Source organism: Protobothrops mucrosquamatus, unplaced genomic scaffold, assembly GCF_001527695.2.
Source record: "Protobothrops mucrosquamatus isolate PMUCROS unplaced genomic scaffold, P.Mucros_1.0 scaffold197, whole genome shotgun sequence".
Classification (NCBI taxonomy): domain Eukaryota; kingdom Metazoa; phylum Chordata; class Lepidosauria; order Squamata; family Viperidae; genus Protobothrops; species Protobothrops mucrosquamatus.
The window spans coordinates 154,504-179,005 of NW_015386553.1; the positions used below are offsets into that span (position 1 = coordinate 154,504).

Consider the following 24,502-nt stretch of genomic DNA (forward strand, 5'->3'; position numbering starts at 1 on the left):
GTCAATGAGAAATTCTACTGCTATAGATATATGACATAACACTTCCCCCCCCCCCCGATAAGTTGTCAAATATTTTCACTAGAATGACTACATTTGTGACAATTGTTTCTGGAAGCAGATTAAACTGCCTTATTTTAAAATAATGTATCTCACTACAGCTTTATCCTTATTTATGTGGTGAGATTAAAAGTAGGCAACTACTTTCTACTGCTAAAATTTGCAGTAATTGTGAAGAATGAAGCAGTCGAATAGTCAGAATTAGTTGGGACTGGACATAGATAACACCTATAAAGAAAATAAATCATGTGATGTTCTAATAGCACAGGTTCGGCATTTTGAGAACAATTTATATGTGAAATAGGCTCACCTTTATAGCTCTTAATATTAGAAAGATAAATTATATGAAGTAAGAGCTAAATACCCCTAGATAATAAGATATTCAGTTATATATAAACTCATGTTACTTCATATGGCTAAAGCAAAATAAATCAGAAATTAAACTGAGTCTAAAGTACAATTGGTGGAATTTGAATGTAGATGTGAATTTTTAAAGCATACTGTACAATCAAGTCTGTAAATTCAATGTAGCCAGTATAGGACTAAACAATCCAACAGTCCACAAGACTAGAAGTCACAAAAAGCTTTGTAAATAGTAATCTGTTTGATAGCTTCATTAAATATCTAAATAACATTCTCTATGCAGTTTACTGCTTCTCAGAACATTTTCTGCAGCTGCTAAAGCATGCATTTCTTTTTAAAAATGTAAGCAGAAATGGTTCTGCAAACATTGGACTTGAATTGTTCATCTGTTGGCAGCATAAATGAAACCACAAACAGATTTATACAGATTAGCTATAAAGGAGTAATTTATCTTGTAAGGATTTTATGTTATATTTTGTTCTTTTACAATGTATAAACATCTTTCTTTTAAGTTAACCTTGGCTACCTCATATAAAGAGAATCTGTACAAAATGTTTTACAGGTGGCATCTCTCCCCAACGAGATTGGCAAAGATGAGAAAAGATATATCACCATAATGTTGGAAGTGCAAGAAAATGTTAGGCACTTATTATCATATGTGGTGGACTTGTTGCAAAGCCAAAGAATTTTGGCGGCTAATAAAGACTTGGTTGGAGGAAATATTGGGACTGAAAATAGATTCCAGACCAGCATTGTTTTTACTGGGAATGATAGATGGGAAGTTTAACAAAGGAGAGACATATCTAGTGTTGCAGCAAGGTTGGTGTATGCCCAGAATTGGAAAAACGGAAATTCCCCAGTGGAGAGTGAACTAATTAAATTTTTTTTGATATGTGCAGAGATGGATAGATTATCCTTGGAAATTAAAGACAAGGATGAAACAGAGTATTACGAAGTTTGGGATAAGATGTACTATTGGTTAGACTCGAGGAGAAAAAGTCAGAACAGAGAAAGCTCGTCTAGAAGAGAGAAAGTGTAGATTTTCAACCTCAACGTGAGCGTAAGATAGAGATCAGAATATGAAATAAGAATGGAAATGAAAGTTATGTTATAAATAGACGTAAATATGTATGTAAATATATAAATATGTAAATAGTATAAAATGCAATATGTAAATGGTATAAAAGATCAATGACTAGGAAGGTATATGGTATATGGTATAGTATGTATGTCAAAATAACAGCCAGAAAAGTCACACTGTGTTCAACCTGTTTTTAAATGTTTACTTAATAAAAATTAAAAAAAAAACATCTTTCTTTTGTGGGGAAGAAAGGGTTGTTTAGAATACTACTTCTATTTTGCTCTTGGGGAAGAATCAGTACTGTGGAAGGCTTTCATAATGTAATAATCAGGAAGCCTGACAAGAATGTGTCTGTTTTTCTCCAGCGAGAGCGACATCAAACTACTGGCTCCATTTAAACGGAACTAAACTCATTCTCTGCTAGTGACTAAAATGTAATGACATTCTCTGAACTAAATCCATGACCTCCTGCAATTTCAGATAGTTGAAACTGTCATTCATAGAATAACAACATTATTGCTTGGGAAATTAGCTGGTGGATAGAAATTATAGAGGTTAGTTCCAAATTCCAGTGCTGATATTTAAAATTCTATATTTCCAGATTCCTAGATTTGATGCTGAGAAAGAATTCAGAGTCTTCAGGGGTTGTTGCTAGGCCTGAGATCCTTAACAATACAGTTATGCCAATTATGCCAATCATATAACGAAATCTATTGAAAAGCAAACTTTTGGATTATACTCTACTATCCTATTTTTGAGATGTCTTATTTGCAGTTTCATGCCAGAAACCTATTTGGAATTGTACTTATTCAGGAACTAGTACTTGTCTAGAGAGCATTAACATTAAATATAAATAATATAATTTACAGTATATAAATATAAATAATACAATTATGATTGGGCATATAGAGTATCATTTTGTAATTTATTGCAGTACATTTGCCTATCAATGTGAACCAATGTTGTGGAATTCCTATTGTAAGATATAATGGAAGAAATAAATCTTTCCAAACCACATTTACCATAGTCATCACCATTTCTCTGCTGCAGACATTATTCTATTTTACAGTTTTTATTTCCTGCCAGCAATTTTAAAGCAACACGTCTTTTCAACAAAGCAGCTTTTCTGGTTATATGCCTTCTCTTGATATCTTAATTCATGGTGCTTGTGGCTGCCTTTCTTTTTACTGTAAATACACCAGATTACTCCCATTATTTTCCTATGGTCTCTTTTTATGAATTTTTTGATGAAATGCACTTCTGTATTCCCAAAACCTATTGCTTTTTTTGTTATTGGAAAGGACAGTTTGTAGTAATTCCACACATGCCTTCTGCTTTACAATGTCTTAGATGCATGTCTAGACTGACAGCTCTCAATCATGTGGCTCTCACTTTCATCATTTCTAGTTTACTGATATAGGCATTTCTCTGACACAATCCATAGATTCTATTACCAGCTCAGCTGAATTTCTTTGAAGCTGAAGTCAATTCACTTCTTCCTAAGCATGACAGATGTGAATCTCAAAAAAATATTGTTATGGTTACATCATATTTTGTAGTTTAAAAATATTGTTATCTCACTAGCCTTTTGTTCCACTGATTTGTGTGATTAGTGCATCAGAGGCGAACAGATCATCAGGGCCATCTTTTAGATGATTTCCTTAAGTTGAGACCAGCAGATAGAATAGGACAATCTGTTTTTTGGCTCTACCTCCAAACATCAACCCATACAGATGAGATAATGGTATAACACAAATATAGATCATATCTGTGCAAGAATGACTTACACAGCAATATGTATATAAAATTTGTCTTCTATTAAATCAGATCATTGGTCTATGTAGACCTATATACTAATTAGCAGCTGCTATCAATTGGTATAATCCAATTGGCAATAGTTTTCAAACAGTTCATGAAGGAATCAAAGTAAAACTGTCTGAAATGTTTCACTTTTCACATAGCAGGGACTGAATCTGGGAGCTAGAGTTCAAGATTACAAGGGCTTATTATAGTAGAGAAAAATTAGCAGCTGATTAAGCCTGGAAAATTTCTGAAAATGTGAAACTACTTTGAGAAGACATTAAACTAAAAGCAATGATATCATTTCTGTCAAATAGAATAGAATAGAGCTGGAAGGGACTTTGGAGGTCTTGTAGTCCAGCCCCCTGCTCAAGCAGGAGAACATATACCATCTCATACAGGTGAATGTCTAGTCTCTTTTTAAAAATCTACAGTAATGGAGCGCCCATGATTTCTGGGGGTAAGCTGTTCCATTGGTTGATTGTCCTTACTGTTAGGAAGTTTCTCCTTAATTCCAGGTTGCTTCTCTCTTTGATCAATTTCCAACCGTTGTTTCTCATCCTTCCCTCTGGTGCTTTGGTGAACAATCTGGCTCCCTCTGCCTTGTGGCAGCCCCTCAGATACTGGAACATTGCTATCATGTCTCCCCTATTTCTTCTTTTCTTTAGACTAGCCAAACCCAAGTCCCGTAGCCGTTCTTCGTATGTTTTAGTCTCCAGGCAATAAAGTCCAGTCTTGAGTTGGCAATTAAATCTTTTTCGGGCTGTATGCTACTAGTAAATGTATCTGATCTCTTCTTCATGGTAGGAATAAGATCAGTAAATATAATAACACAAGGTTTCTAAAATGTGCTGACACTGGGGAAGCTCATTTTTTTTGTCACAACTTTGTTCTGTAAAGGATTCCCATGTAACAGTGATAGGAGAATTACATTCAGCAATAATAGGAAAACTATAACCATACAGAATATCTGCCTCATTACCCCATTAGAGAATGTCACAGCACTGTCTCTGTTCTGTTCCATTTTATTCCATTCATCTTTTGCACCATCAGACTGATATATGTTAGACAATTTTGGGTACTTAGACTTCAGGTGTGTGCTTGTAAATAAATTTCAAGTGTTTTACATTTTAACTTTTTTACAATACAATATTTCTTTAAAAAAGTTAATTTATGTAGAATATGAGAATAAAAATTGTTACCTGTCGCTTCCACCATTCCTTCTAGGATCACAACTATTTCTAATTCCTCTTTGGGCAACTGGGCTTTGGAAATCTCCCAGAAAGGACTCTGTTGGTTTATTTCATGGCTGATGATCAGTGGTGAAACCAAAAACAGTCGATCATCCCCAGTATAATAACCTACATTGATATCTGTTTGATTGAGAGGTATAAATTCCCCCTCCTTTGTCTGTTTCGATTTGATCAACTTGGCTCGTATTGATGCTTCCACAATGTGCGAATTTCTAAGATCCCCAACTCGAAACATCAAACATAGCTTTCCATCTCGCATAGAAATTACAGCATTGGTAGAAAACACCAGAGTTTCTGCTCTCTTCTTGGGCTGTGATATTTTTACAAACATGCAGCCAACCATGAAAGCATTCACAATAGATCCTAAAACAGACTGAACTAAAAGCAGGATAATTCCTTCAGGACATTTGTCTGTGATAACCCGATAACCATACCCAATTGTAGTTTCTGTCTCTATAGAGAATAAAAAGGCTGAGACAAATCCATTGAGGTTACTAACACATGGTGTCCATTTCTTATCTCCTATATGCTCCATATCTCCTCGGATGTAAGCAATTAGCCACCAGATGAATCCAAAGAATAACCAAGTCACAGTATAAACCAAGACAAATATGAAAAGGTTGAATCTCCACTTGAGGTCAACCAAGGTAGTGAAGATATCGGTCAGATAGCGATAAGTCTCTCTCACGTTTCCATGGTGGACGTTGCATTTTCCATCTTTCCTAACATACCTCTGGATTTTTCTTTTGGCATTCTCTTTGCTTAAATGCTTTGGCAGATCTTCTCTGGCCTGCTTGGGCAACTTGGGTGGATGAATTGTAACAGGGCTTTCCACGTCCTGCTCCATTGAGTCTCCTTCAAGCACATTAGCTATTATTAAAAAAAGAGAGAAAGAAAATAAATAGGCATGGTGACAATGCAAATAAAATTTGCAAGATCAGTTACATGAAGCATCTGAAACATTTTTGAACACCACTAGAAAATTACTGAAACTTACTATTTGTTACCAAGGAACAGATGTTAATCTGTATTATTTGAAATAAACTCTTACTTTTACTTTGTATAAGTAAGTTAATTTAATATTCATAAAAACTATTTAAGTTGCAGTTATATGCAAATTTTCTTAAGTGGGAGTCTAGGTGACATATAGAACTGTCCTCCCCAAATCTCTCAGGAATTTTGAAATGGATTAGCTTTATAAATGGTAATTAATCAAATGCTATCAAGATGATTTCTAAGCACCACACCACGCTGATCTTTTTGGAATAGCAACTGTATAAATGATTGTAACAAGTTATTTTATGGATGTAAAGGTTTCAGAAGAACAGAAGCAAAGATTGGAAGCACTTTACTACTAGAATGTTTAGAAGCAAAATATAAGCTGATGATTTAAACAAATATTTATTGCATTTCTATACTACCATATTTGATGAACTCTTATAATAGCCGTGACATATATTAAACAAACCAATCCATTGTAAATATTAAATAGTAATAGCCTTAGTACAGGTAGTCCTCAACATACGACCACAATGGAGCCCAGACTTTCTATTGCTAAGCAAGACATTTGTTAAGTGAGTTTTGCCCCATTTTATGAGTTTTTTTGGCCACAGTTGTTAAGTGAATCACTGCAGTTGATAAGTTAGTAATAGGGTTGTTAAGTGAATCTCCCCATTGACTTTGCTTGTCAGAGGATATAAAAGGTGATCAAGACAGTGCAACTGTTATAAATATGAACCAGTTGCCAAACTTCCAAATTTTGATCATGTGACCACAGGGGTGCTGCAATGATAATTGCAAAAAAACTAAACATTCATAAGTCACTTTTTTCAGTCCATTGTAACTTTGAATGTTCACTAAACGAATGGCTGTAAGTCGAAGACTACCTGTAATTCCAATATTAAATAGTAAAATATCTACAGTGAAATCATCCATAGTAACCTAAAACAAAGAACAAAACTACGAATGAATCTCCTAGCAGAAATTCAAGCAATAGTTTCGATCAAGATGACCATCAACTAGCAAAGGCCTTCTATGAATGCTTTATTTCATATTATAAATCAATATTGATATGTTAGCCTCTGTTCTTTTATTTCTGATTCTGGATGGTTTTTTTTCCAGAAAAATCAAGAAAAAGGATTAACTACATACATGTATCATCAGAGATAAGCCAAACCTTGAATTTTTAACCAAAATACTATGAAAATGTGCCATCCATGAATAAGCCAATCCTAGAAAAAAAAAATCACATGTTTTAGTATTTCCAATTGGCTCATCTGTGAATAAAACATGAATTATCCCCTTTTCCTGGTATTTTGATAAAAAAAAATCAGGTCAGATTATCTATGAATAGGCTTATCCACAAATATATATAGGATGTATAGGTGCTTTAAAAGATACTGACATATACAGTGGATAAGCCCATCCTTGGCTAAACCAAATCCAATTTTGGGGTGCATTTTGGTACCTAAAAGTCTTGGTTATTCATGAGTATATACAGCATATGGATATTGTCACTTTCTTCATAAGTACTTTCCTCATGCACATTCACACAGTCATACTCATACCTATTCAAAAATTCTAGCTCTGGAAGAAGGGGAAATATGCATATGGGCTGTGTTTTCTTCACTCCACAAATTTCATAGTCCTAAGCTGAATAATCATGGGTGTTGATATCCAACAATTCTGGGTAACTCAATAGTGCGCTGAGTAGTTAGGGGCATTCTCAATCAACTTTTGAGATTTTGAGACGATAATGATGATGATTTTGTAAGGCAATCATGATTCATCACCTAAGCAATTTTTGTGAAGAAAGAAGTAACTCTAATGTTGTGTATTTTGCAGCAAATTATTGTCAGGGCAGAATGTTGATGTTTCTATTAGAACTATCCAAGTTTGGAAGGCACGTTTTAATGATATCTCAGGTGAAGCACTCTTCAAAGTTGTCTTGTGCGAGGCACACCCTACTTTCCCCTTTTTAAAGAATGAAACAAAGCTGCTGTTGAGTTGCTTCTGTGGCCTTCTCTCCATGAGCTAGTGGAGTTGCTGGAGGAGATCTCTGATGTGATTCTGAGAGCTTCACTGAGATGAACAGCGTTACCTCAGGCAAACTTAGTAGCCTTGGAAAGCTTTGTTCCTGTGTGTGGGATACTGAACTGACAGATGCCTGAACTGTTATTCTTTTGTAACTGTATATTGTAATGCTATGGTTAATCTTGCTTCAGTTTCTGCATAAACAGACTTTCTCATTCTTCCAAAAAGATATGCTATAAATTTTCAGTTGCTCTCAGATTTTTTTTTCAACTGTTATACATAAACCTGTTTGGCAACAGATGTTTCACTCAAGTAGGGGATGTAAAACCTCAGTATGCAATGATTTGGATAGCATCAATCAACACCAGAGTATTTCATGAGGGAACATTCAGCTGGGGCAGTTATATGAAGCAAATAGTTCTATGTAAATCATATTTGGTGACACAACTGGGATTACTCCATATTGCGTAATAAAATATGAAAACAAGGAAACATCCTCTTGTCTCAAGATTATAAAATATTAAGGGGAAAACAATGTAATAATCCTAAAATGGTAATTGTATAATTTATCATAGAAATCATTTACTACATTTCAGTTATGTAGTATCACTCCAGATTTATGTTAAGATAATCAGTCTTAACTATTCTTTGTGAAATTTATATCCCATCTTTCCGCTGGGATCTCAAGGTAGTATACACTACCTTGAGTAGTGTATACAAGTAGTGTATACAAGTATACAAGGTAGTATACTTCCTCCTACTCCCCCCACTTCAATTGAGTAATACAGTATAGGGTCATCTGGGAAAGAGAAGAGAGTAACTAACCTGAAGTCATATAGTGAAACTTTGTGGCTAACTATAGACAAGAACCTGGATCTCTCTACTTCTAAAACAGGGGTCTTCAAACTTGGCCCTTTTATGACTTGTGGACTTCAACTCCCAGAATTTCTCAGCCAGGCATGCTGGCTGAGGAATTCTGGGAGTTGAAGTCCACAAGTCATAAAAGGGCCAAGTTTGAAGACCCCTGTTCTAAAATAACACTTTAACTACTGTATTGTACCGTGGCTTTCTATTGCATATTAAACTAACAAAATTAACCTAAGCAATCCTTAGCACAGAACATAAATTATGCATGCTACATATATTTTCTAGCACAAACATATTTTAACAATAACACTAGGGTTTATGTGGTTCCTCATGTTCTGCTTTTTCTGCAGATCAGCCCAGTACCACATTTATTCCATTGTAGAACAGAATATATCATCAGGAAGTTTTCCTAATATTTAGTGAAAATTTCCTTTTTTCAGATTAAACCCATTGTTTGGTTGATTCCCTAGAACAATCAAAAATAAATTTGCTTCATCTATGAGATAGTGTTTCTATAGTCGAAAGTGAGGATAATGCTACATGCTTCAAATTTAATTATCTATCCTTCTTAAGTTATTCTTACAGGATTTGGGCTGTTATAAATCTACCATTCAGCTGAATTAAACCAATCAGAGAGCCTTCTTTCTAAGCTTCTCATTTCAAGAAATCAATCCGACTGACTATAGTCAATATATTATTATTTTTTCTTTAGATTTACACAATAATATAGGATTATATTAAATCCATACATAATTCATCCATGAAATTTACATCAGTTGATTGCCAAGGCAACTATTATGGCTTCACTTTTTAGTAGTTTATATATTTACTTTAGAAGAAGCTGTCCCTATATATTTTACTTATTCATTTGAAGTTTTTGTTTATTCAGTTAATAGTTGGAACTAGTGGTTTTTTTAGGTACATGCCAACTTTATTACCTAATAGTAGGTATACTTTATAATAGTTTCAATCTATAATTTTAGATGTACAGAGGTTTGTCCATCAATTTGTGTGAAATCCACTTTTACATAACAGCTATGCTTAAATATTTAACTTATAATTATTTTATATTATAATTGTCCTAAACAAAGCATACCCAAACCCAAGAGTGCTGCATAACTTGCCAATGAGTTGTCTCACTAAAATTAACAGTGAACTAGCTGCACAGTGGAAACCATGGGATTCTCATTTCCCATTTAATCTAATTTAAGAGAACGAGTAGACATTGCTCAATTTTATTCATTATAATGCTTTGCTAACCAAAGCCATCTTCAGTCATTGAATATTCTGTTATAGCAGTGTTTGCCAATTGTGGGAACTTTAAGAAGTGTGGACTTCAATTCTCAGAATTTCTCAGCCACATGGCAGATTGGAGAATTTTGGGAATTGAAATCCACATCTTAAAATTTCCAAGGTTGGGAAATAGTGGTATATAGAATAATAAAGCACAGGGCTTTTTCTCTGATGTTTCATGCTCCACACTCTGTTTCTGTGATGAAGAGGGTTGTGTGTGTGCTTGTGTGTGTGTATAGCTGTATATGTATTTACAGGGATTTGATCAATAAGTGTTCTAATCTAGTAAAGCTGTGCACACAAAACAGTGGGGGATGGGAATCCTATTTAATAGACTAATGGTGTGGTCTTTTTGGAGTGTAAGTTTTTGCATTCAGATAAAACAATGGTTTTCTGTAATGATTTCCAGTTTTCTGTCTCCACAGTGGCCAGTTATCAGTCCCCAGCAAACTAGCCAGCAAGGGACAATGTTGCCCACTGTTTTTAAAAGAATGACTGAGCTGCACAGCTGCAAATCCCATTTTTCTTGATGTGTAACCAGGTTGCTATTGTGTTGCATATGCATTTTGCTATATTTTCTGCACATTGAGAAATATGACAGAACATGAGTTCCTTCTTTCTATTATAAATTGATATTTATATTATATTATTGGAAGGAATGTAAATTGAGTATTGAACATCCCAGCAGATATCCAAACCATCATCTGCAAGTCATATTTCTAGGAGAAAAGCTAGCAGTTTCACAGCTCTAGAACTCTATATTTCCTGCTGTTTGCATACACATTCACACCCGTAGAATCTCTAACCACGACAGGGAAACAGAAGGCATGCTGTTATCCTGAGCAGTCATTGGTTAGTTCTTCAGCCAACTACAAAAAGCTATCAGCTAATCTCTCTACTGAGAATGTTGCCAGCATATTTTCAATTCCAAGGAAAGCTATTCACAGAAATTGCAAAGTCAAGAATCACTGACTTGGAAAGCAATCAGAGAGGTCATTCAACCGAACCCCCAGTTGCATAACAACATAGTGCAACAACCAGGGTGTGCACTTAGATCATGCTCCCTCCCTTAGGACCCTTTAAAAATGCAAGTGGGCTGCTCACGTTCCAGAGCTCATGTGCCGGGAAGTAATTCAGGCAGAAGACAAAATTCACCTGCCTCTATCTCAAAGGCCTTTTAAAAGGGAAGCTTTTGTGCACAGGAATTCATGACCACAGCATGTAACTCTTCCTTTTCCTGAGAGCATTTTTTTCAATCTCTTCGTTTCCTAATTAAAAAAATGTATTTCAAAGAGGATACCACCACGCTAGAAAATGTCTTGCCAAATGATCGTCAGCTTGCCAAACTAGGAAAAATTAGAATGTTTGTGAGAAGGTAATTGAGACATTATTTTTTCTAAAATTGTATTGGGTAAAGAGGCAACTGCAATGAGAGATTGTTCTTCCTCCATTATCCCCCACCCAGGAAGTCCAGGAGATATTAAAGGAAGTTCCTAAAAATAAGTAACTGTGTAATTTTGTGAATAATTAAAGGGGTTTGCCTGGCATGTGAAATGAAGATAGCCATTTATGTAAATATATTTAAACAATAATCTTTGAAGGAAAGTATGATGATTTGTTATTAGTTAGGTGATTGGGCACACATCCTCTTGAGGATTTTCCCATAGCATCCGCTTGGCCAGGGAGAAGCCAGCGTAGTGCTTATATTATCTAAAACTGAAAGAGTTGTATTCCCAATAATGTTTGAAATCTCCCAGCAATGCAAGCTGCCCTGTTTAGTTTGAATGATTGTTGAGATAGGCATCATTGTGCTCTGTCAGACACCAAAGGAGATGCTATTAAACACAGGGAAGCAACCATATGTTATAGTTCCAACATACATTGCTATGAAGCCAATTTTACCATCAAGATTGGAATAACAGTGACATGGTTTTGCATCAGGTATATTGTCCACAGTATCAAAAATAAACTGGTACAAACAAATGAATAACAGATTCAAACTCTTCTCTAATAAAAGTGAAAAAACAACGACACATTATAATGAATAGTGTCTGCAGTGTCATTGGAGATATCATTTGAACTATAGTGTTGTTCGTCCATCGATTTCAATGAAGGCCTTGACATCTTATGGATTATGGGCCATCAGTGGTGTGTCCGTAGATGGCTGATGAGACCGATGTTAGCATGGAATGTTCTGCCACATACTGAACAGAGAAATGTGGACACTATTGCTTCAGCATTTGCAGCTTTGGCTTTACGGAGTGCTTGCTTCTCTTGTGCCAAGATTGTCCTTCTGTGTTCATATGTCTGGCAACCCTGGTAAACCAGGGTACGCCATGTCGGTCGATCATGTGCCAAAAATTCCCAAGAGATGGTGTCGATATCCAGGGACTTGAGAGATGCTTTCAGCGTGTCTTTGTGTCGCTTCTTTTGTCCCCCGTGCGATCACTTTCCTTGAGACAGCTCACCATAGAAGAGCTGTTTAGGGATGCGATGGTCTGGCATCCTTACAACGTGGCCTGCCCAGCGCATCTGGGCTTTCATCAACAGAGTGTAAACTGATGATAGGCCTGCTCTGGAGAGGACATCTGTATCTGGTATCTTATCCTGCCACCGGATCNAGGCAAGTCATGTGGAAGTAATTCAGTTGCCTGACGTGCCTCCTGTACACTGTCCAGGTCTCACTAGCATACATTAGGGTAGTTAGCACTGCTGCCTGGTAAACTTTAAGCTTAGTAGCAAGGCTTATTCCACGGCGGTCCCACACATTAGTCCGCAGTCTGCCAAATGCAGAACTTGCCTTGGCAATTCTACAGTTGACCTCGATGTCAATTGTCACTGCACGGGAGAGGGTACTACCAAGATACGTAACTACAGTAAACAAAAAAAGGAGGTCTAAACCTCCCCCATTGTAATTTTAGCAACAAATACCTAACCTAAAAAAAATTATACCTGTTTCCAAATCATTAAAGTAGTATTTCCCAATCTTGGCAGCTTTAAAATGAATGGACTTCAATTCCCAGAATTCCCCAGCCAGCAAGGAATCCACTCAGCTTAAAGCTACCAAGGTTGGGAAACACTGCATAAGAGGATCTAAAAGCTGCCTTCCATAGCTGGGAACAGAGGTGTTTCCCTTAAAGGAGTTGCAATGTTGTGTAGCCCTCCTTTTTTCTATTATTATTATTATTAGCCATGAGAGCTTTGAAGGCTTTTCTTAGAGTGAGGTTCAGGATTATAGTAGAATGAAGATATTCTTCTAGGGCCTTAGTATTATTTAAACCCTAATATATACATATACTGTGTATATTGCAAGTGGGTAGACAAATCAGCATGCTTTAGCTTTTCTAAAAATACTTCGCTTTTGCTGGATTGGATGACATTTTTTCACATACATTCTTACGATATGGGAGAACTGGCTGACCCAGTATATTTTAGTATCATTCTAATTTTATACTGATTCATGATCTTTTTAAAGTATATCTCTTAAAACACATCCAGTTCACAGCAGGACTACAGATAATTCAAAAATTCTACAGCTTTATAAATTCTATATAGAAAGGATTAATTATATATATATATATATTTAAAAAGTATATATTTTTGTTCAGCGAGAACAATGTAGAAAAACGTATGTTATCTTTTAAGAAAAGCCTACTTGGTTCCCTGACCCAAGCCAAAGATATATAAATGTTTTCCCAAATTAAAAAACAAAAACAAATCTATATCATGTATTTGATTTTTTTAATTTCTTTTTTAGACAAATGCCGAATTAAGTTATAAGCTAGAAAAAGTAGACTTCCTGGAATAGTTTGATTAGGCTACAGCAGGGGTGTCAAACTTGCAACGTCATGTGATGTGTCGTGATGTATCGTGACTTTTTTTTGACACTCCTGGGCTACAGGATCCTGATTCATAATTCTGACATATTGTTTTTGCCCATTGAAAGAAAGTTAGCTCAATATTGTCTTGGTACAGTACTTTCTATGTGATAGGAAATTTTTCTTTTCTTTTTTTTAAAAAGATAATTCAGACATTGAATCTTCTAATAGTATCAATAAAATCATTGACAGATTATGAAATATGAAGTTGCTAGAGCCATCTGTTTGCAGAAAGGTGTTCTTCTACATAACTGTTAAAAGAATAAGAGCTTTGTCTTATTTTATTGCCAGACATTCTAATAAGAACTAAAACAATTATTTGATGCATAAGTATCTTAAATTGTAATTAAATTTATAAATTAAATTTATAAATAAAGTGCTAAAAGAATAAATTAAAATAGTTCTGTACATCACAGAATGTAAAATGTACTTTTCATTGACTGATAATCTCATATCTTAATAATACAGGAGCTAAAAGCTTTGAGGCTAATACTGATGCTAAAATATGTGGCAGAACACAAGACTATGAAAATGGAGCAGATGGTGCATTCTCAACAGAATAACATTCAGTATATCTTGGTTTCTTCCATATATTTACTGTGGTTATCTGCTGTTCATAAATATATAGCTCCATGTTTAAGTTCTGCAAGCAACATCTGGCAAGCCATTAATTTATCAGCTGACTGTTAAATTTCTATTAGCTGAAACTGATTTCAGCATTACATGGTTGACCTAGTATTGAGCAATCAAACTCTCTGTCTCATTCATATTGAAATTTCAGATAAGTTCCACTGAAGTAAGCTACATGAATACTTATCGGCTTCTAACCTGTGTGATCTATTGACACAATATTGCTACATTTGATTATTTGCCGTTTATTATTTTCTATCCTTTTTATTCCAGAGCCTTCATAATTTATTTATATATTTCACATTGTTGTCACTTTTTTTTCCAGAAGAGTTTTGTGGTTCATATAGCTGAATTACAGAAAAGTCAGATGATCCCATTGTTACCTTAATTCAGTTCATAAAAACATTTGCTCAGACTTCAAAATGCAGCAGCGCAGAGGCAGCAGATAGAGAAATGATGAGTCATAAAAACATGGTGAATGCCTCACTCTGGAACATCATACTCCTAAGATTCAGGACTCTACTACCATTTTGTAAGTCTCCGAAGATCTGGATTTCAATTTCGGGTATGGGGTTGGGAGGTTAGATGACCCATTTCCTTGGGTTTGCAGCTTTTATGATCTGATGTGACTTTATCTCTATCTACCACTATATTATTAATTATACCCATATGTAGCTGAACAATAATGGTATACAGTTCCACTAGTTATGTTATACTTATCACGCTAAATACTATCATCAAGTGGTTAGTTTGAATTTTAATAGTCAAATACTTATTTGAGTTTTCTTCACAAGTGACCAATCTTAATGTTATTAGTGGCAAACAGAAGTTGCTGTGCAGGGAAGCTACTGTATGTGAGGAAAGGTCAATTGTGAAAAATGTCAACGGAAGTGTTAAAATCGTGTAAAGGCTCACTTGCAGTTTTTCATGATGCTGTAGTGCAGGGGTGTCAAACTGCCGGCCCACAGGCCAGTTGCATCATATGGAGGCCGTGCCCACCCAGCTCTGGCAATGCAAAAAAAGTCGTGATATGTCACGTCACGACACATCATATGACATGCCGAGTTTGACATCCGTGCTGTAGTGGATGAATTCAGGGTTTGAAGTGGATGATGTGTTTAAACAATACATGTAGAAACATTCCAGAAACTGCATGCCAGACTATTATTATATATGAATGGAAGTAGGCTAATAGCTGGCTTACTCTATGATCCAGAAGGTGAGGTAAATTAAGAGTTCCCATCAGTAAGAATGTGAACTATACACAAGATCTCTCAAACTGCAGTGACCCTACTAGGGGTTTATGTATCACTGGTTTTCTTCCATGATAGGATGCTTTGCTTCAGTGCAGTGAAGTTTCTCCCAAAGACATGCTTTTGATAAAAAGTCAAACCATAACTGATATGCATCCGTTGCTCACTCTGTTTGACAAGAATGGCTACTATAATGATGAAGTGGCAACTGCCATTTGGAAGCCATAATACAGTCAAGTGCTCTTTTAAATACCAGATTGTAATATACCGAATAAGTGTCAGAAATAAATCAATGCAGATTCTAGAACAGATGGCAACATGAAACTGACCATCTGAGCCAAACTTGAAGTGATGCAAAATAGTGATGTGGAATACCCTGAATCTTTTCCTTGGTAGGAGTGATTGGGTTTGTTTTCAGAGGGGATTTGAACAAGTTTTTCTGTCTTCTGTCTAATAAGGACCCTTTTGAGGGCAGTCTTAATAAGCATAAAACGACTTCAATTTTTCATTGATGACGTGTAAATTTGAATAAACCAGAGAGACAGTGTCTAGGATAATTAAACATTGATTTGCTTTGAGGTCAGCTGGGAAAAGACTATTATCAGGAAAAAGGGTACATAGTTATTTTAAAAACTTGTTGACTGGTTTATCATAGAGGTTTCCTGCAATAGAAGAAAAGATGGGTAATCTCAACTATTTGCAGTTTTTGACTTGTTTCTGGAACCATCTCTGTTTATGCCAAGGGTTCAAATTAATTTATTAAATTAATTAAATCATTTGCATTTATTGGCAAACATTATTGTTCAATAAATATACTTAAAATTATACTGGATGTCCCTCACATGATTTCTAATGCTTTAATGTGAAAATATAAACCAATTCATCTCCAATTTAACTTTACAACAAAAAAAAAATCCCAGGAAACAACAACAGAGAAGGAACAGATAAAACAGATAACTGAATACAAATGTAAGGATAGAGACTTAAAGATGGAACCTAACAAAACAAAGAAGTATGCTTTAACCCAAGTGGAAAAAATTACAAGAAATACTGGATTTGGAAAAGACAACTTATACTTTAACACAACAAAACAAATTTAAGGATAAGAAAAAAGATTGGACAAAATGGACTGCAGAAATGCCAGGAAAAACACTAGAACTGGAGAGACAAAAAACGATAAGAGAAGCAGAAAGAAAAAGAAAGAAAAAGATTTTCAACAAAAATGAATGGGCAAATGCCTCTCACAAAGATAATGTACTTGACTTACCTTTTATATCTACAGTAACTCCTACAAGAATATGGAAAGATTCTTTGATTCAGCAGAACATATTGATTAAGAAAGATACTGGGCAAAAGAAAAAGGCTAAAGTGAAAATTAAGAAAATAGACAATGAGGCCTATCAGAGAGTATATTTAAAAAAGAAACACCTATTTGAATATGGTTAAAGAAATAGAAAAAATGGATATGAATTTGATTTTAAGAGGGAACATAGTATTTTCTTTTTTCTCTTTTTATTTTATTTTTTGATATGAGTAACATAAGAGAGTTAGCATGGCTTATATAAAGGAAATGTGTTAGATATTTAAAGGTGATTGACTTTAAGAAAATTACAATGGATTATAAAAGGTTTTGAATAAGAGTTAAAAGACTAGACGACTAGATTTATTAAATGGAATATTTAAAGATTAAATATATTTTTAATTATGGTAAAAAAGAACGAATTTTTTTTGGAAATAAATATGTATTAGCTTATAGAAAATATGGATTTTAAGTAGCACACTATTCTTATTCTTTTTTCTTTTTTTAGTCTTATTTATTCTTTAAGAAAAGTAAAAGTATTGGGTTGGCTTACATAAAAAAAAATAGACTTAAATATTTAATTGTAATTAACTTTGAGAAAATCTTAACCAGTAAGAATGTTTTGAACATTGTGGGAAAAACAAATGTAAACATGAACTGTAAACAGGATCTATGATGAGACAATCAGAATGACTAGATAGAAAAGGAATATTATATTGATGTGATTATTATCTGTAGAAATATTAGAAAACGTTTATACTCAGTCGTCATTCACTAAAATAACAAGAATGGTATTAACTTAAGGTTGGTCAAAGAGAACATTATGGAGAAAAGAGGAAATCAAGTAAAGTTATTATGTGGATTACAAATTATAGAAATCAACTGTTAGTGAATGTTTCTTAAATGTAAACCCAGACAACACACTGTTTACCGAATATTAAGGTGATTATGTTAAAAAAATAATAAAACATATTTAAAAAAAGAAATGAGATAGAGAGTAAAAGCTTAATATATTATTAAGCAAAAAATCAACTCAGACAACACGTTCGTGGAGCACTAATGAATTAATAGAACATTAATAAAATACTTTTAAAAAATTACATCTCTTTCAGGGGTGAAAAATGGACAAGTTATCTCCCTGAAATGAAGAATTATGGTTAAAAGTAAACAACTTGTGACCATTGAGAGATATTTCCTTAATTAAATAGAGAAGCAGAATGACTCTAGGCTGGCAAAAAGGAAGTAGGAGCAGGAGGGATTTCCAATTTCCCAGCAACTTCCCCATTTTAGGAAGCTGACAGGGCATGTCAAAATTACTCCTCCTTTTCCTTGGCTGATATGTGGAACTACCTGCCACTTTGCTTGGGGAAGAGGGAACAAAAAGAGCTATAGACTGTCAAGAAAACCGCATCCCAGCTCACCACCCTGGCATGTCCCCAAAGGGCATATGGCATGGCAAGATCGCAGGGGTGCATTTGATTGTGGGAAGCTGTGGCAGGGAGCATCAACAATCACGATCAAGTTCACACTTCCTGCAGGCTTCCCTACTGACTTGTGGGAAGTTGGCAGAGAGTGTTGGAAATGAAGATCACAAGACTGAGGCTGCGCATGGCAGTGTTGAAGCAGCAGCATTGTTGCTCCATTAGTGCAAATTCTGTTATGAACCATATTCAATGGTACATTCAAGGAGGATTTTATTTGCAAAATAATTATGGTATTACCAGCTGCAAAATGTGACTTTCTAGTTCTTACATGACTTGGTGTACAATAGCACCTTCTAGCAGAAAACTAGCAATGTAGCAGCTTATTCTGCAAATATTGTATGGATTTCTTTAGGGCCTTTACAGCATGCTTGTAAGGGAGAAAAAGAGTACCGTAAATTAAATGTGTTTTCTCTCACTAGGGATACTTGACTAATTAGTCTTTTATAATTCTATGTGATGTGAATGGAGGTGATTTGCAACTTCCAGGGTAATGTGCATGCCGGACACTAATTAGCTGATGGATTTTACACTTCCTTGATTTTTGCTCAAAAATATATTTACTTATCTTTTAAAATATGTAATTTGGGGTAAATTGTATTCAGAAATGTTTTATCTCCATATTGTGTGCACAATTTGTCTATTTACTGTGCATAGTATATATTTAACTATGTATCTTTCATTCATCCTTTAATATGAAAATGAAATGGAACAAACTTATAAATGAGCACATGAAAATGAGCACAAACTAAAATCTGCCCTCTCCTAGAGATCTCATAAGTGAAATATGCCTAATCTATCAGAATTTTACTTTTATGGCGTGGAAAGCTTTTCTTTAAATGACAACAGCAGTCAGTTTCCTTTCAGTCTGCCAGTTCTCTGATACACATTCTGGAGTAGATGAGAGATTTGTGTTTATTTGCTGCAGTGCTAAATTGCAGATGGTAGCAGTGCAGCAACCATTGGTAACCAGCTTTGTGTTTTGATGAATAAGTCAAAACAATGAAGGGTTCTTCCGTGTCTGTTACATACACCCTTAATCATGGACAGAAGAAAACTGCTTGCAGAAAAAAAATACTAAAAAAGCCAAAAACTGGGATTTGCATTTAAATAAACAACTCTTTTCGATATAGGTAGTCCTCAATTTACAACAGTCCGTTTAGTGACCATTCAAAGTTACAATAGCATTGAAAAAAGTGATTTATCACCGTTTTACATACTTATGATAGTTGTAGCGTCCCTGAGATCATGTGATCAAAATTTGGACACTTGGCAACAGATTCAAATTTATGACGGTTGCAGCGTCCTGAGGTCATGTGATCACCTTTTGCAACCCACTGACAAGCAAAGTCAATGGGGAAGCCAGATTCACTTAACAACTGCGCCACTGTCTTAACAATTGCAGTTATTCACTTAACAACTGGGCCAAGAAAAGTTGTAAAATGGGGGGGGGGGAAATCGCTTAACAAATGTCTCACTTAACAACAGAAATTTTGGGCTCAATTGGGGTCGTAAGTCGAGGACTACCTCTATTTGGTATAACAGTTATAATGTTATACCAAATATTTTTATGTTCTCCAATATCAAAGTTCAAAATAAACTACATCAGGATTGAACTAAAAAGGGATATAAGGCAGAAAAGATCAGAAGTATGTTGGGTACAAGTTGTTTCCTTTTGGAGACCCAGTGTGCAAAATGGCCTGATAGAATCCATATGCTTGTTCCCACATACACTGTACTTTGTAAACTAATTGAACATCTCAGGTAGTGCTAATTTTTCCCATGTGTGGAGGTTAAATGATGCTGTAGAACTAGCAATGGGGAGAGCAATAGTTCTTCAATGGCATGCTAACACTAACAAATCCTAAAAACAATTAGAATGGAAGAATGTAAACATATCTGAATTGAAGGCTATCAATTTTTGGGGGGGGCCTGTTGAATACACTTAAAAATAGTTGGGGAAATTGAGGAAGTTTCATTCAAACTATGAAGGTTTCTGTACCACACTATTGATGCTATTAAAATAACTGAACTCAAGAGATGTTTAGTTGTTGATAAGGGGAAAAAGTCTTCAATAATATGTGGCTTTCTCTGTTTTTCACTGGAACTACTAATCTTCACTGACATTTCTGTCATGACAGAAGTATATACATGTTTATATCATAGATAATTGAACTGGTAAATGATTGGCATTTGTCAACACAATCGTCTGCAAACCTTCCCTTTGCTAAACGTTTTAATCCTGAAATAGATTTATTGTGGTATTTATGTACTAAATACTTCACCACTTTGGAATGTAATCCCAATTTAATATTCTTTCAGGTTTAAACTCAAGGGATTCCACATTTATCTCTAGCATCAGTCAGGTCTAGCTACTGTCTCTGGCCTGCTCCCATGTGAATCCCATAACTACACTGGAGTTTGAATAGTTGCTTCAGTTCTTCTAGGCCAGGATTTTCCAACATGGAGTGCTCCAGATGGGTATGGGCTTTTCCAACATGTAGCCAACATAACTTATGGCTGAGGAATGATGGGAGTTTATCCAATAGACAGTAGGTCAGGGATGACATTCTTAGCTCATTGATGTGGCCAGAGAAGGATTTTGATTCCTTTGGTCAATATCAAATGTAATGATTAATGCCTCCTGATAAACATTTTGGAGGTTATTAATGTGGCTTTTTGAGCACCATTTTGAAACATTTTAAACACAATGTTAAAATAAGTTTATTTCTATTGGTTTATATTGGAAATATATATTTTTCTAGTTCTATATTTCCTGGAAACTAAGTGCTAGATATCAGGAAGATATCTTTCTCTTTTGAACTGGGCAGTTTGAACTAAAAAACAAGAAAACTGATGACTATGCATTACATCCCCATAGTGAAATTGGTAGCTTATACCTGCCCTGCAGAAATGGAAGCAGAATTTACTTCAAGTCACAGAACCTGTCAAAGATCAAAAGCATGCATTATCTGATTACATAAAAGACAGCACAAAACAAGCATTGTTGCAAGTTAAAAAATGGGGCATATTAAATGTGAAGGAAAGAAAACATGAATATCAAAATAATGTAATAAAAACAAGAATAGAATGCTGGCAAGGAAAAGCATTACATAGTCAGTTTCTACAAAAGATTGAGGGGATAGTGAATATAGACAAAACCTGGCAAAGGATTACAATGGGAACATTTATAAAAGAAATTGAAGAGCAAGCTATTCAAAATAACGTAATCATGGCCAGAATTAAAAAAACCATCAACAATTGATCATACACTCAGCTCATGCAAGAAGACTGCACAAATGTATTGTAAACAACAGCATAACACACTCAACATAATAATTCGATTTTTACATCTGTAAAAATTATTGTGTGCCAATAATGAAAAATTGGTGGTAACATAAAGTTGAATAAATAGTCAAAAAATGAGCAGGTTAAACTATTTAGGGGATTTCTGAATACAAAGTAATAATGTCTTGGTGCATAACACACCAGATTTAACTGGGGTTGAAAAGAAGAAAGTGTGGATAATTAATGTGGCCATACCAGGGATAGTGGAATAGAAAACAAAGGATTGGAAAAGATCACAAAGTATCCAGATCTGAAAACTGAAACTGAAAGATTAATAAATCAGCTGTGGATGTCCCAGTGGTTATTGGCACATTGGATGTCATACCAAAGAATCTTGGATGGCATTTGAAAATGCTTGCCAACGTACTGATTTCTATCTATCAATTACAAAAGGCCACACTGTGTGTATACTATGCTGACACCTTAGGACAGGGGTGTCAAACTGCTGGCCTGCAGGCTGGATGCCTCATGCGGAAGCTGCGCCCACCCCATTGCCGGCAATGGTAAAACAGTCCCGATAGGTTGCGCGACATCATGTGACATCGCGAGTTTGACATGTCTGGCTTAGGACATCTTTAGTTCTTGTGAAGAACTCAGTAAATATGAAAGCCAACACCAGCTAAAGGAATATGAAAGCCAACACCAGCTAAAGCAGATATGTCAAACACAAGGCCCGGGGGCCGGATGCGGCCCGCGATATGGTTTCATGTGGCCCATGAAGCCATCCTGGAAACAGTGAGGGAATGGCCCCCGCTACCTTGGCCCCGGCTCAGGCCAGCCGGGAGCCAATGTACAATTTTGGGGTGGCCATCTATGCTGAAACGCATTCAGTCTTAGCTCCACAAGGCTGTCTGGAAACAGTGAGGAACCAGCGCCTGCCGCATCGGCCCCACCCCCTGGGTGCATGCTGGGGAGGTGTCACCCTTTGTGAGGAATGAAGAAATGCACTATTGCCTGGAAGTGGCCAGCAAATGGCCCTCGCCTACTTCACCTATCTGGCTTGATGGGCTCCGGGGGAGGGGTTTCGGCAGGCTCTTCCAGTGGACCATGCCTTGGCGCTTGCCCTGGTCCCATCCCCTTCTGCCAGAGACCCTCAGATCTGTCCCGCTCCTGCCCAGGCCCCCACAGGCACCCTTGATGCGAATGATGTAGAGCTGGCGGTGTCCACCCAGTAGGCCACACCCACTCCAGCCATGCCCACCCAGTAGGCTGCCCTCACCCTGGCCACACCTACCTGGCCCCCCAAGGACAACCGCAATGCTGATGCGGCCCTCAATGAAATTGAGTTTGACACTCCTGAGCTAAAGAACTGGCAGCTCACATTGTTGTGTATATAATACTATAAAGTAAAAACTTAAAAGATTTAATATTTAGTTGGTTTGATCACTCAGCACCATGGCTATAACCTTCCCCCCTGGATAGGATACTATTAAAAAAGAATTGTGGATTCAGTATAGGTTGTACAAAGGTGTCAGATAAGCACTGCAGAGAAAACATCAACCTACTGTTTTCTAAGTTGTTATACAACACGCTTTTGCATACTTTGATATGCATAGGACTTTCTTTCTCATATAATATATGAGTTTTGGGCTTTTCCCTGGAGAAACTAGAGAATTGGCCTAATTCCTGAAACAGCAGTATTTAATTGCTTGCAGACTGGTTGTGACTTAGTGCATATCGTATTATTAAAATAAATGGTTATTTAGAACATTGTGGAATGGACAGGTTGTAAGAAACTTTGTTTAGTATGTAATGCTGACACACTGCAGTGGGGGAAAGTGAGATCTTAATTTGAAGGGGAAAAAAATATAAACCAGAGAAATATGAATTTATGTTAGGGCTAAGCTAAGAGCTGTACTTTTGTCTTTTGCTGTTTAAAATTAATGAGGTAGGATGTGATTTCTTGTTTTCTTTATACACAAGCACACACATTCCTAATCGATAAGAATGGAAATCTGGACCAGGGATAGTAAAATGAAAGCAAACCAGTTGGCAAAAACAATCCCTATCCTACACTGGATTTTCTGTGGAATGGTCCCCATGCTCCAGCTATACTACTTTGCTAACCAAAGTTCTTTCCACTCAAGCAAACATTTCCTAGAGTAGAAAGGTCTCAAGTGTTGGCCTAAGAATATTTTTTGGGCAGTAGCCTAGGAATCATCTTGTATGGCCAACTTCCAGAAAGTGCCTTGGGAGAATCTTTAGATTAGAATTTGTTTTCGGCTTGCCTTAAAAAAACCTGCACAGCTGAGAGTGAGTAAAGTTAGAAGTTTAGCTGAATTTTCTTTCAATGTAACAGTGCAAAGAGCAGAAAGCTAACTCAAGCAGTTGTTCAGCACTTGAGTGCATAACTGAACATTTACTGTAATAAAACTATTTGAGCACGAACTCTTCCATGACAATACATGTCTCTTTGAGACCAGAATTAATGCTTGCAATTGAATCTTGGACAGGGGATGAAAAACTAGGCTTTGAAATTGATCGCTGAGGAATGTCCCAAGTTTTATAATGCCATTTGTTGTTCAAGCTCCTGAGTAGTGACTTCACAGTGACAAATTTTGATAGTATTATTTTGTACTAACCTACTAACCTGTTCAGTGTTGATCAAAACTTTAGACAAAATCCCTCACTAAAAACTTCTGAAAATATTTTCTGTTACAAAGTAAGATACATGCCTTTTTATGGGCTGGTCAGTGATTAAAGCATAAGAAGATTAAAACAGAAATTAATAGATAGTTCTTGATATACTTCACTCAATTTTAGAATATTGCTTGATGAAGAATTAAAAATCCTCTGTTTATGTCATATAACTCCCTTCACTGCTTTATATTTTGTCTATCTGCTTGCCTATTTACTTACTTATTT

At 35.8% G+C, this 24,502-nt stretch overlaps 1 protein-coding gene across 1 annotated transcript in view; it reads right to left on the bottom strand.

Annotated features, from left to right (window-relative positions):
* KCNJ6 (potassium voltage-gated channel subfamily J member 6) overlaps window positions 1-7,080 on the bottom strand; it is a 24,079-nt gene extending 16,999 nt beyond the window's left edge. The window contains exons 1-2 of the mRNA XM_015813811.1: window positions 7,056-7,080; window positions 4,504-5,424 (exon numbers count right to left, since the gene is read on the bottom strand). Coding sequence (XP_015669297.1) covers window positions 4,504-5,424; window positions 7,056-7,080 — 946 coding nt within the window. The remainder of the gene's footprint in view (window positions 1-4,503; window positions 5,425-7,055) is intronic.
* Window positions 7,081-24,502: the final 17,422 nt, after the last annotated feature.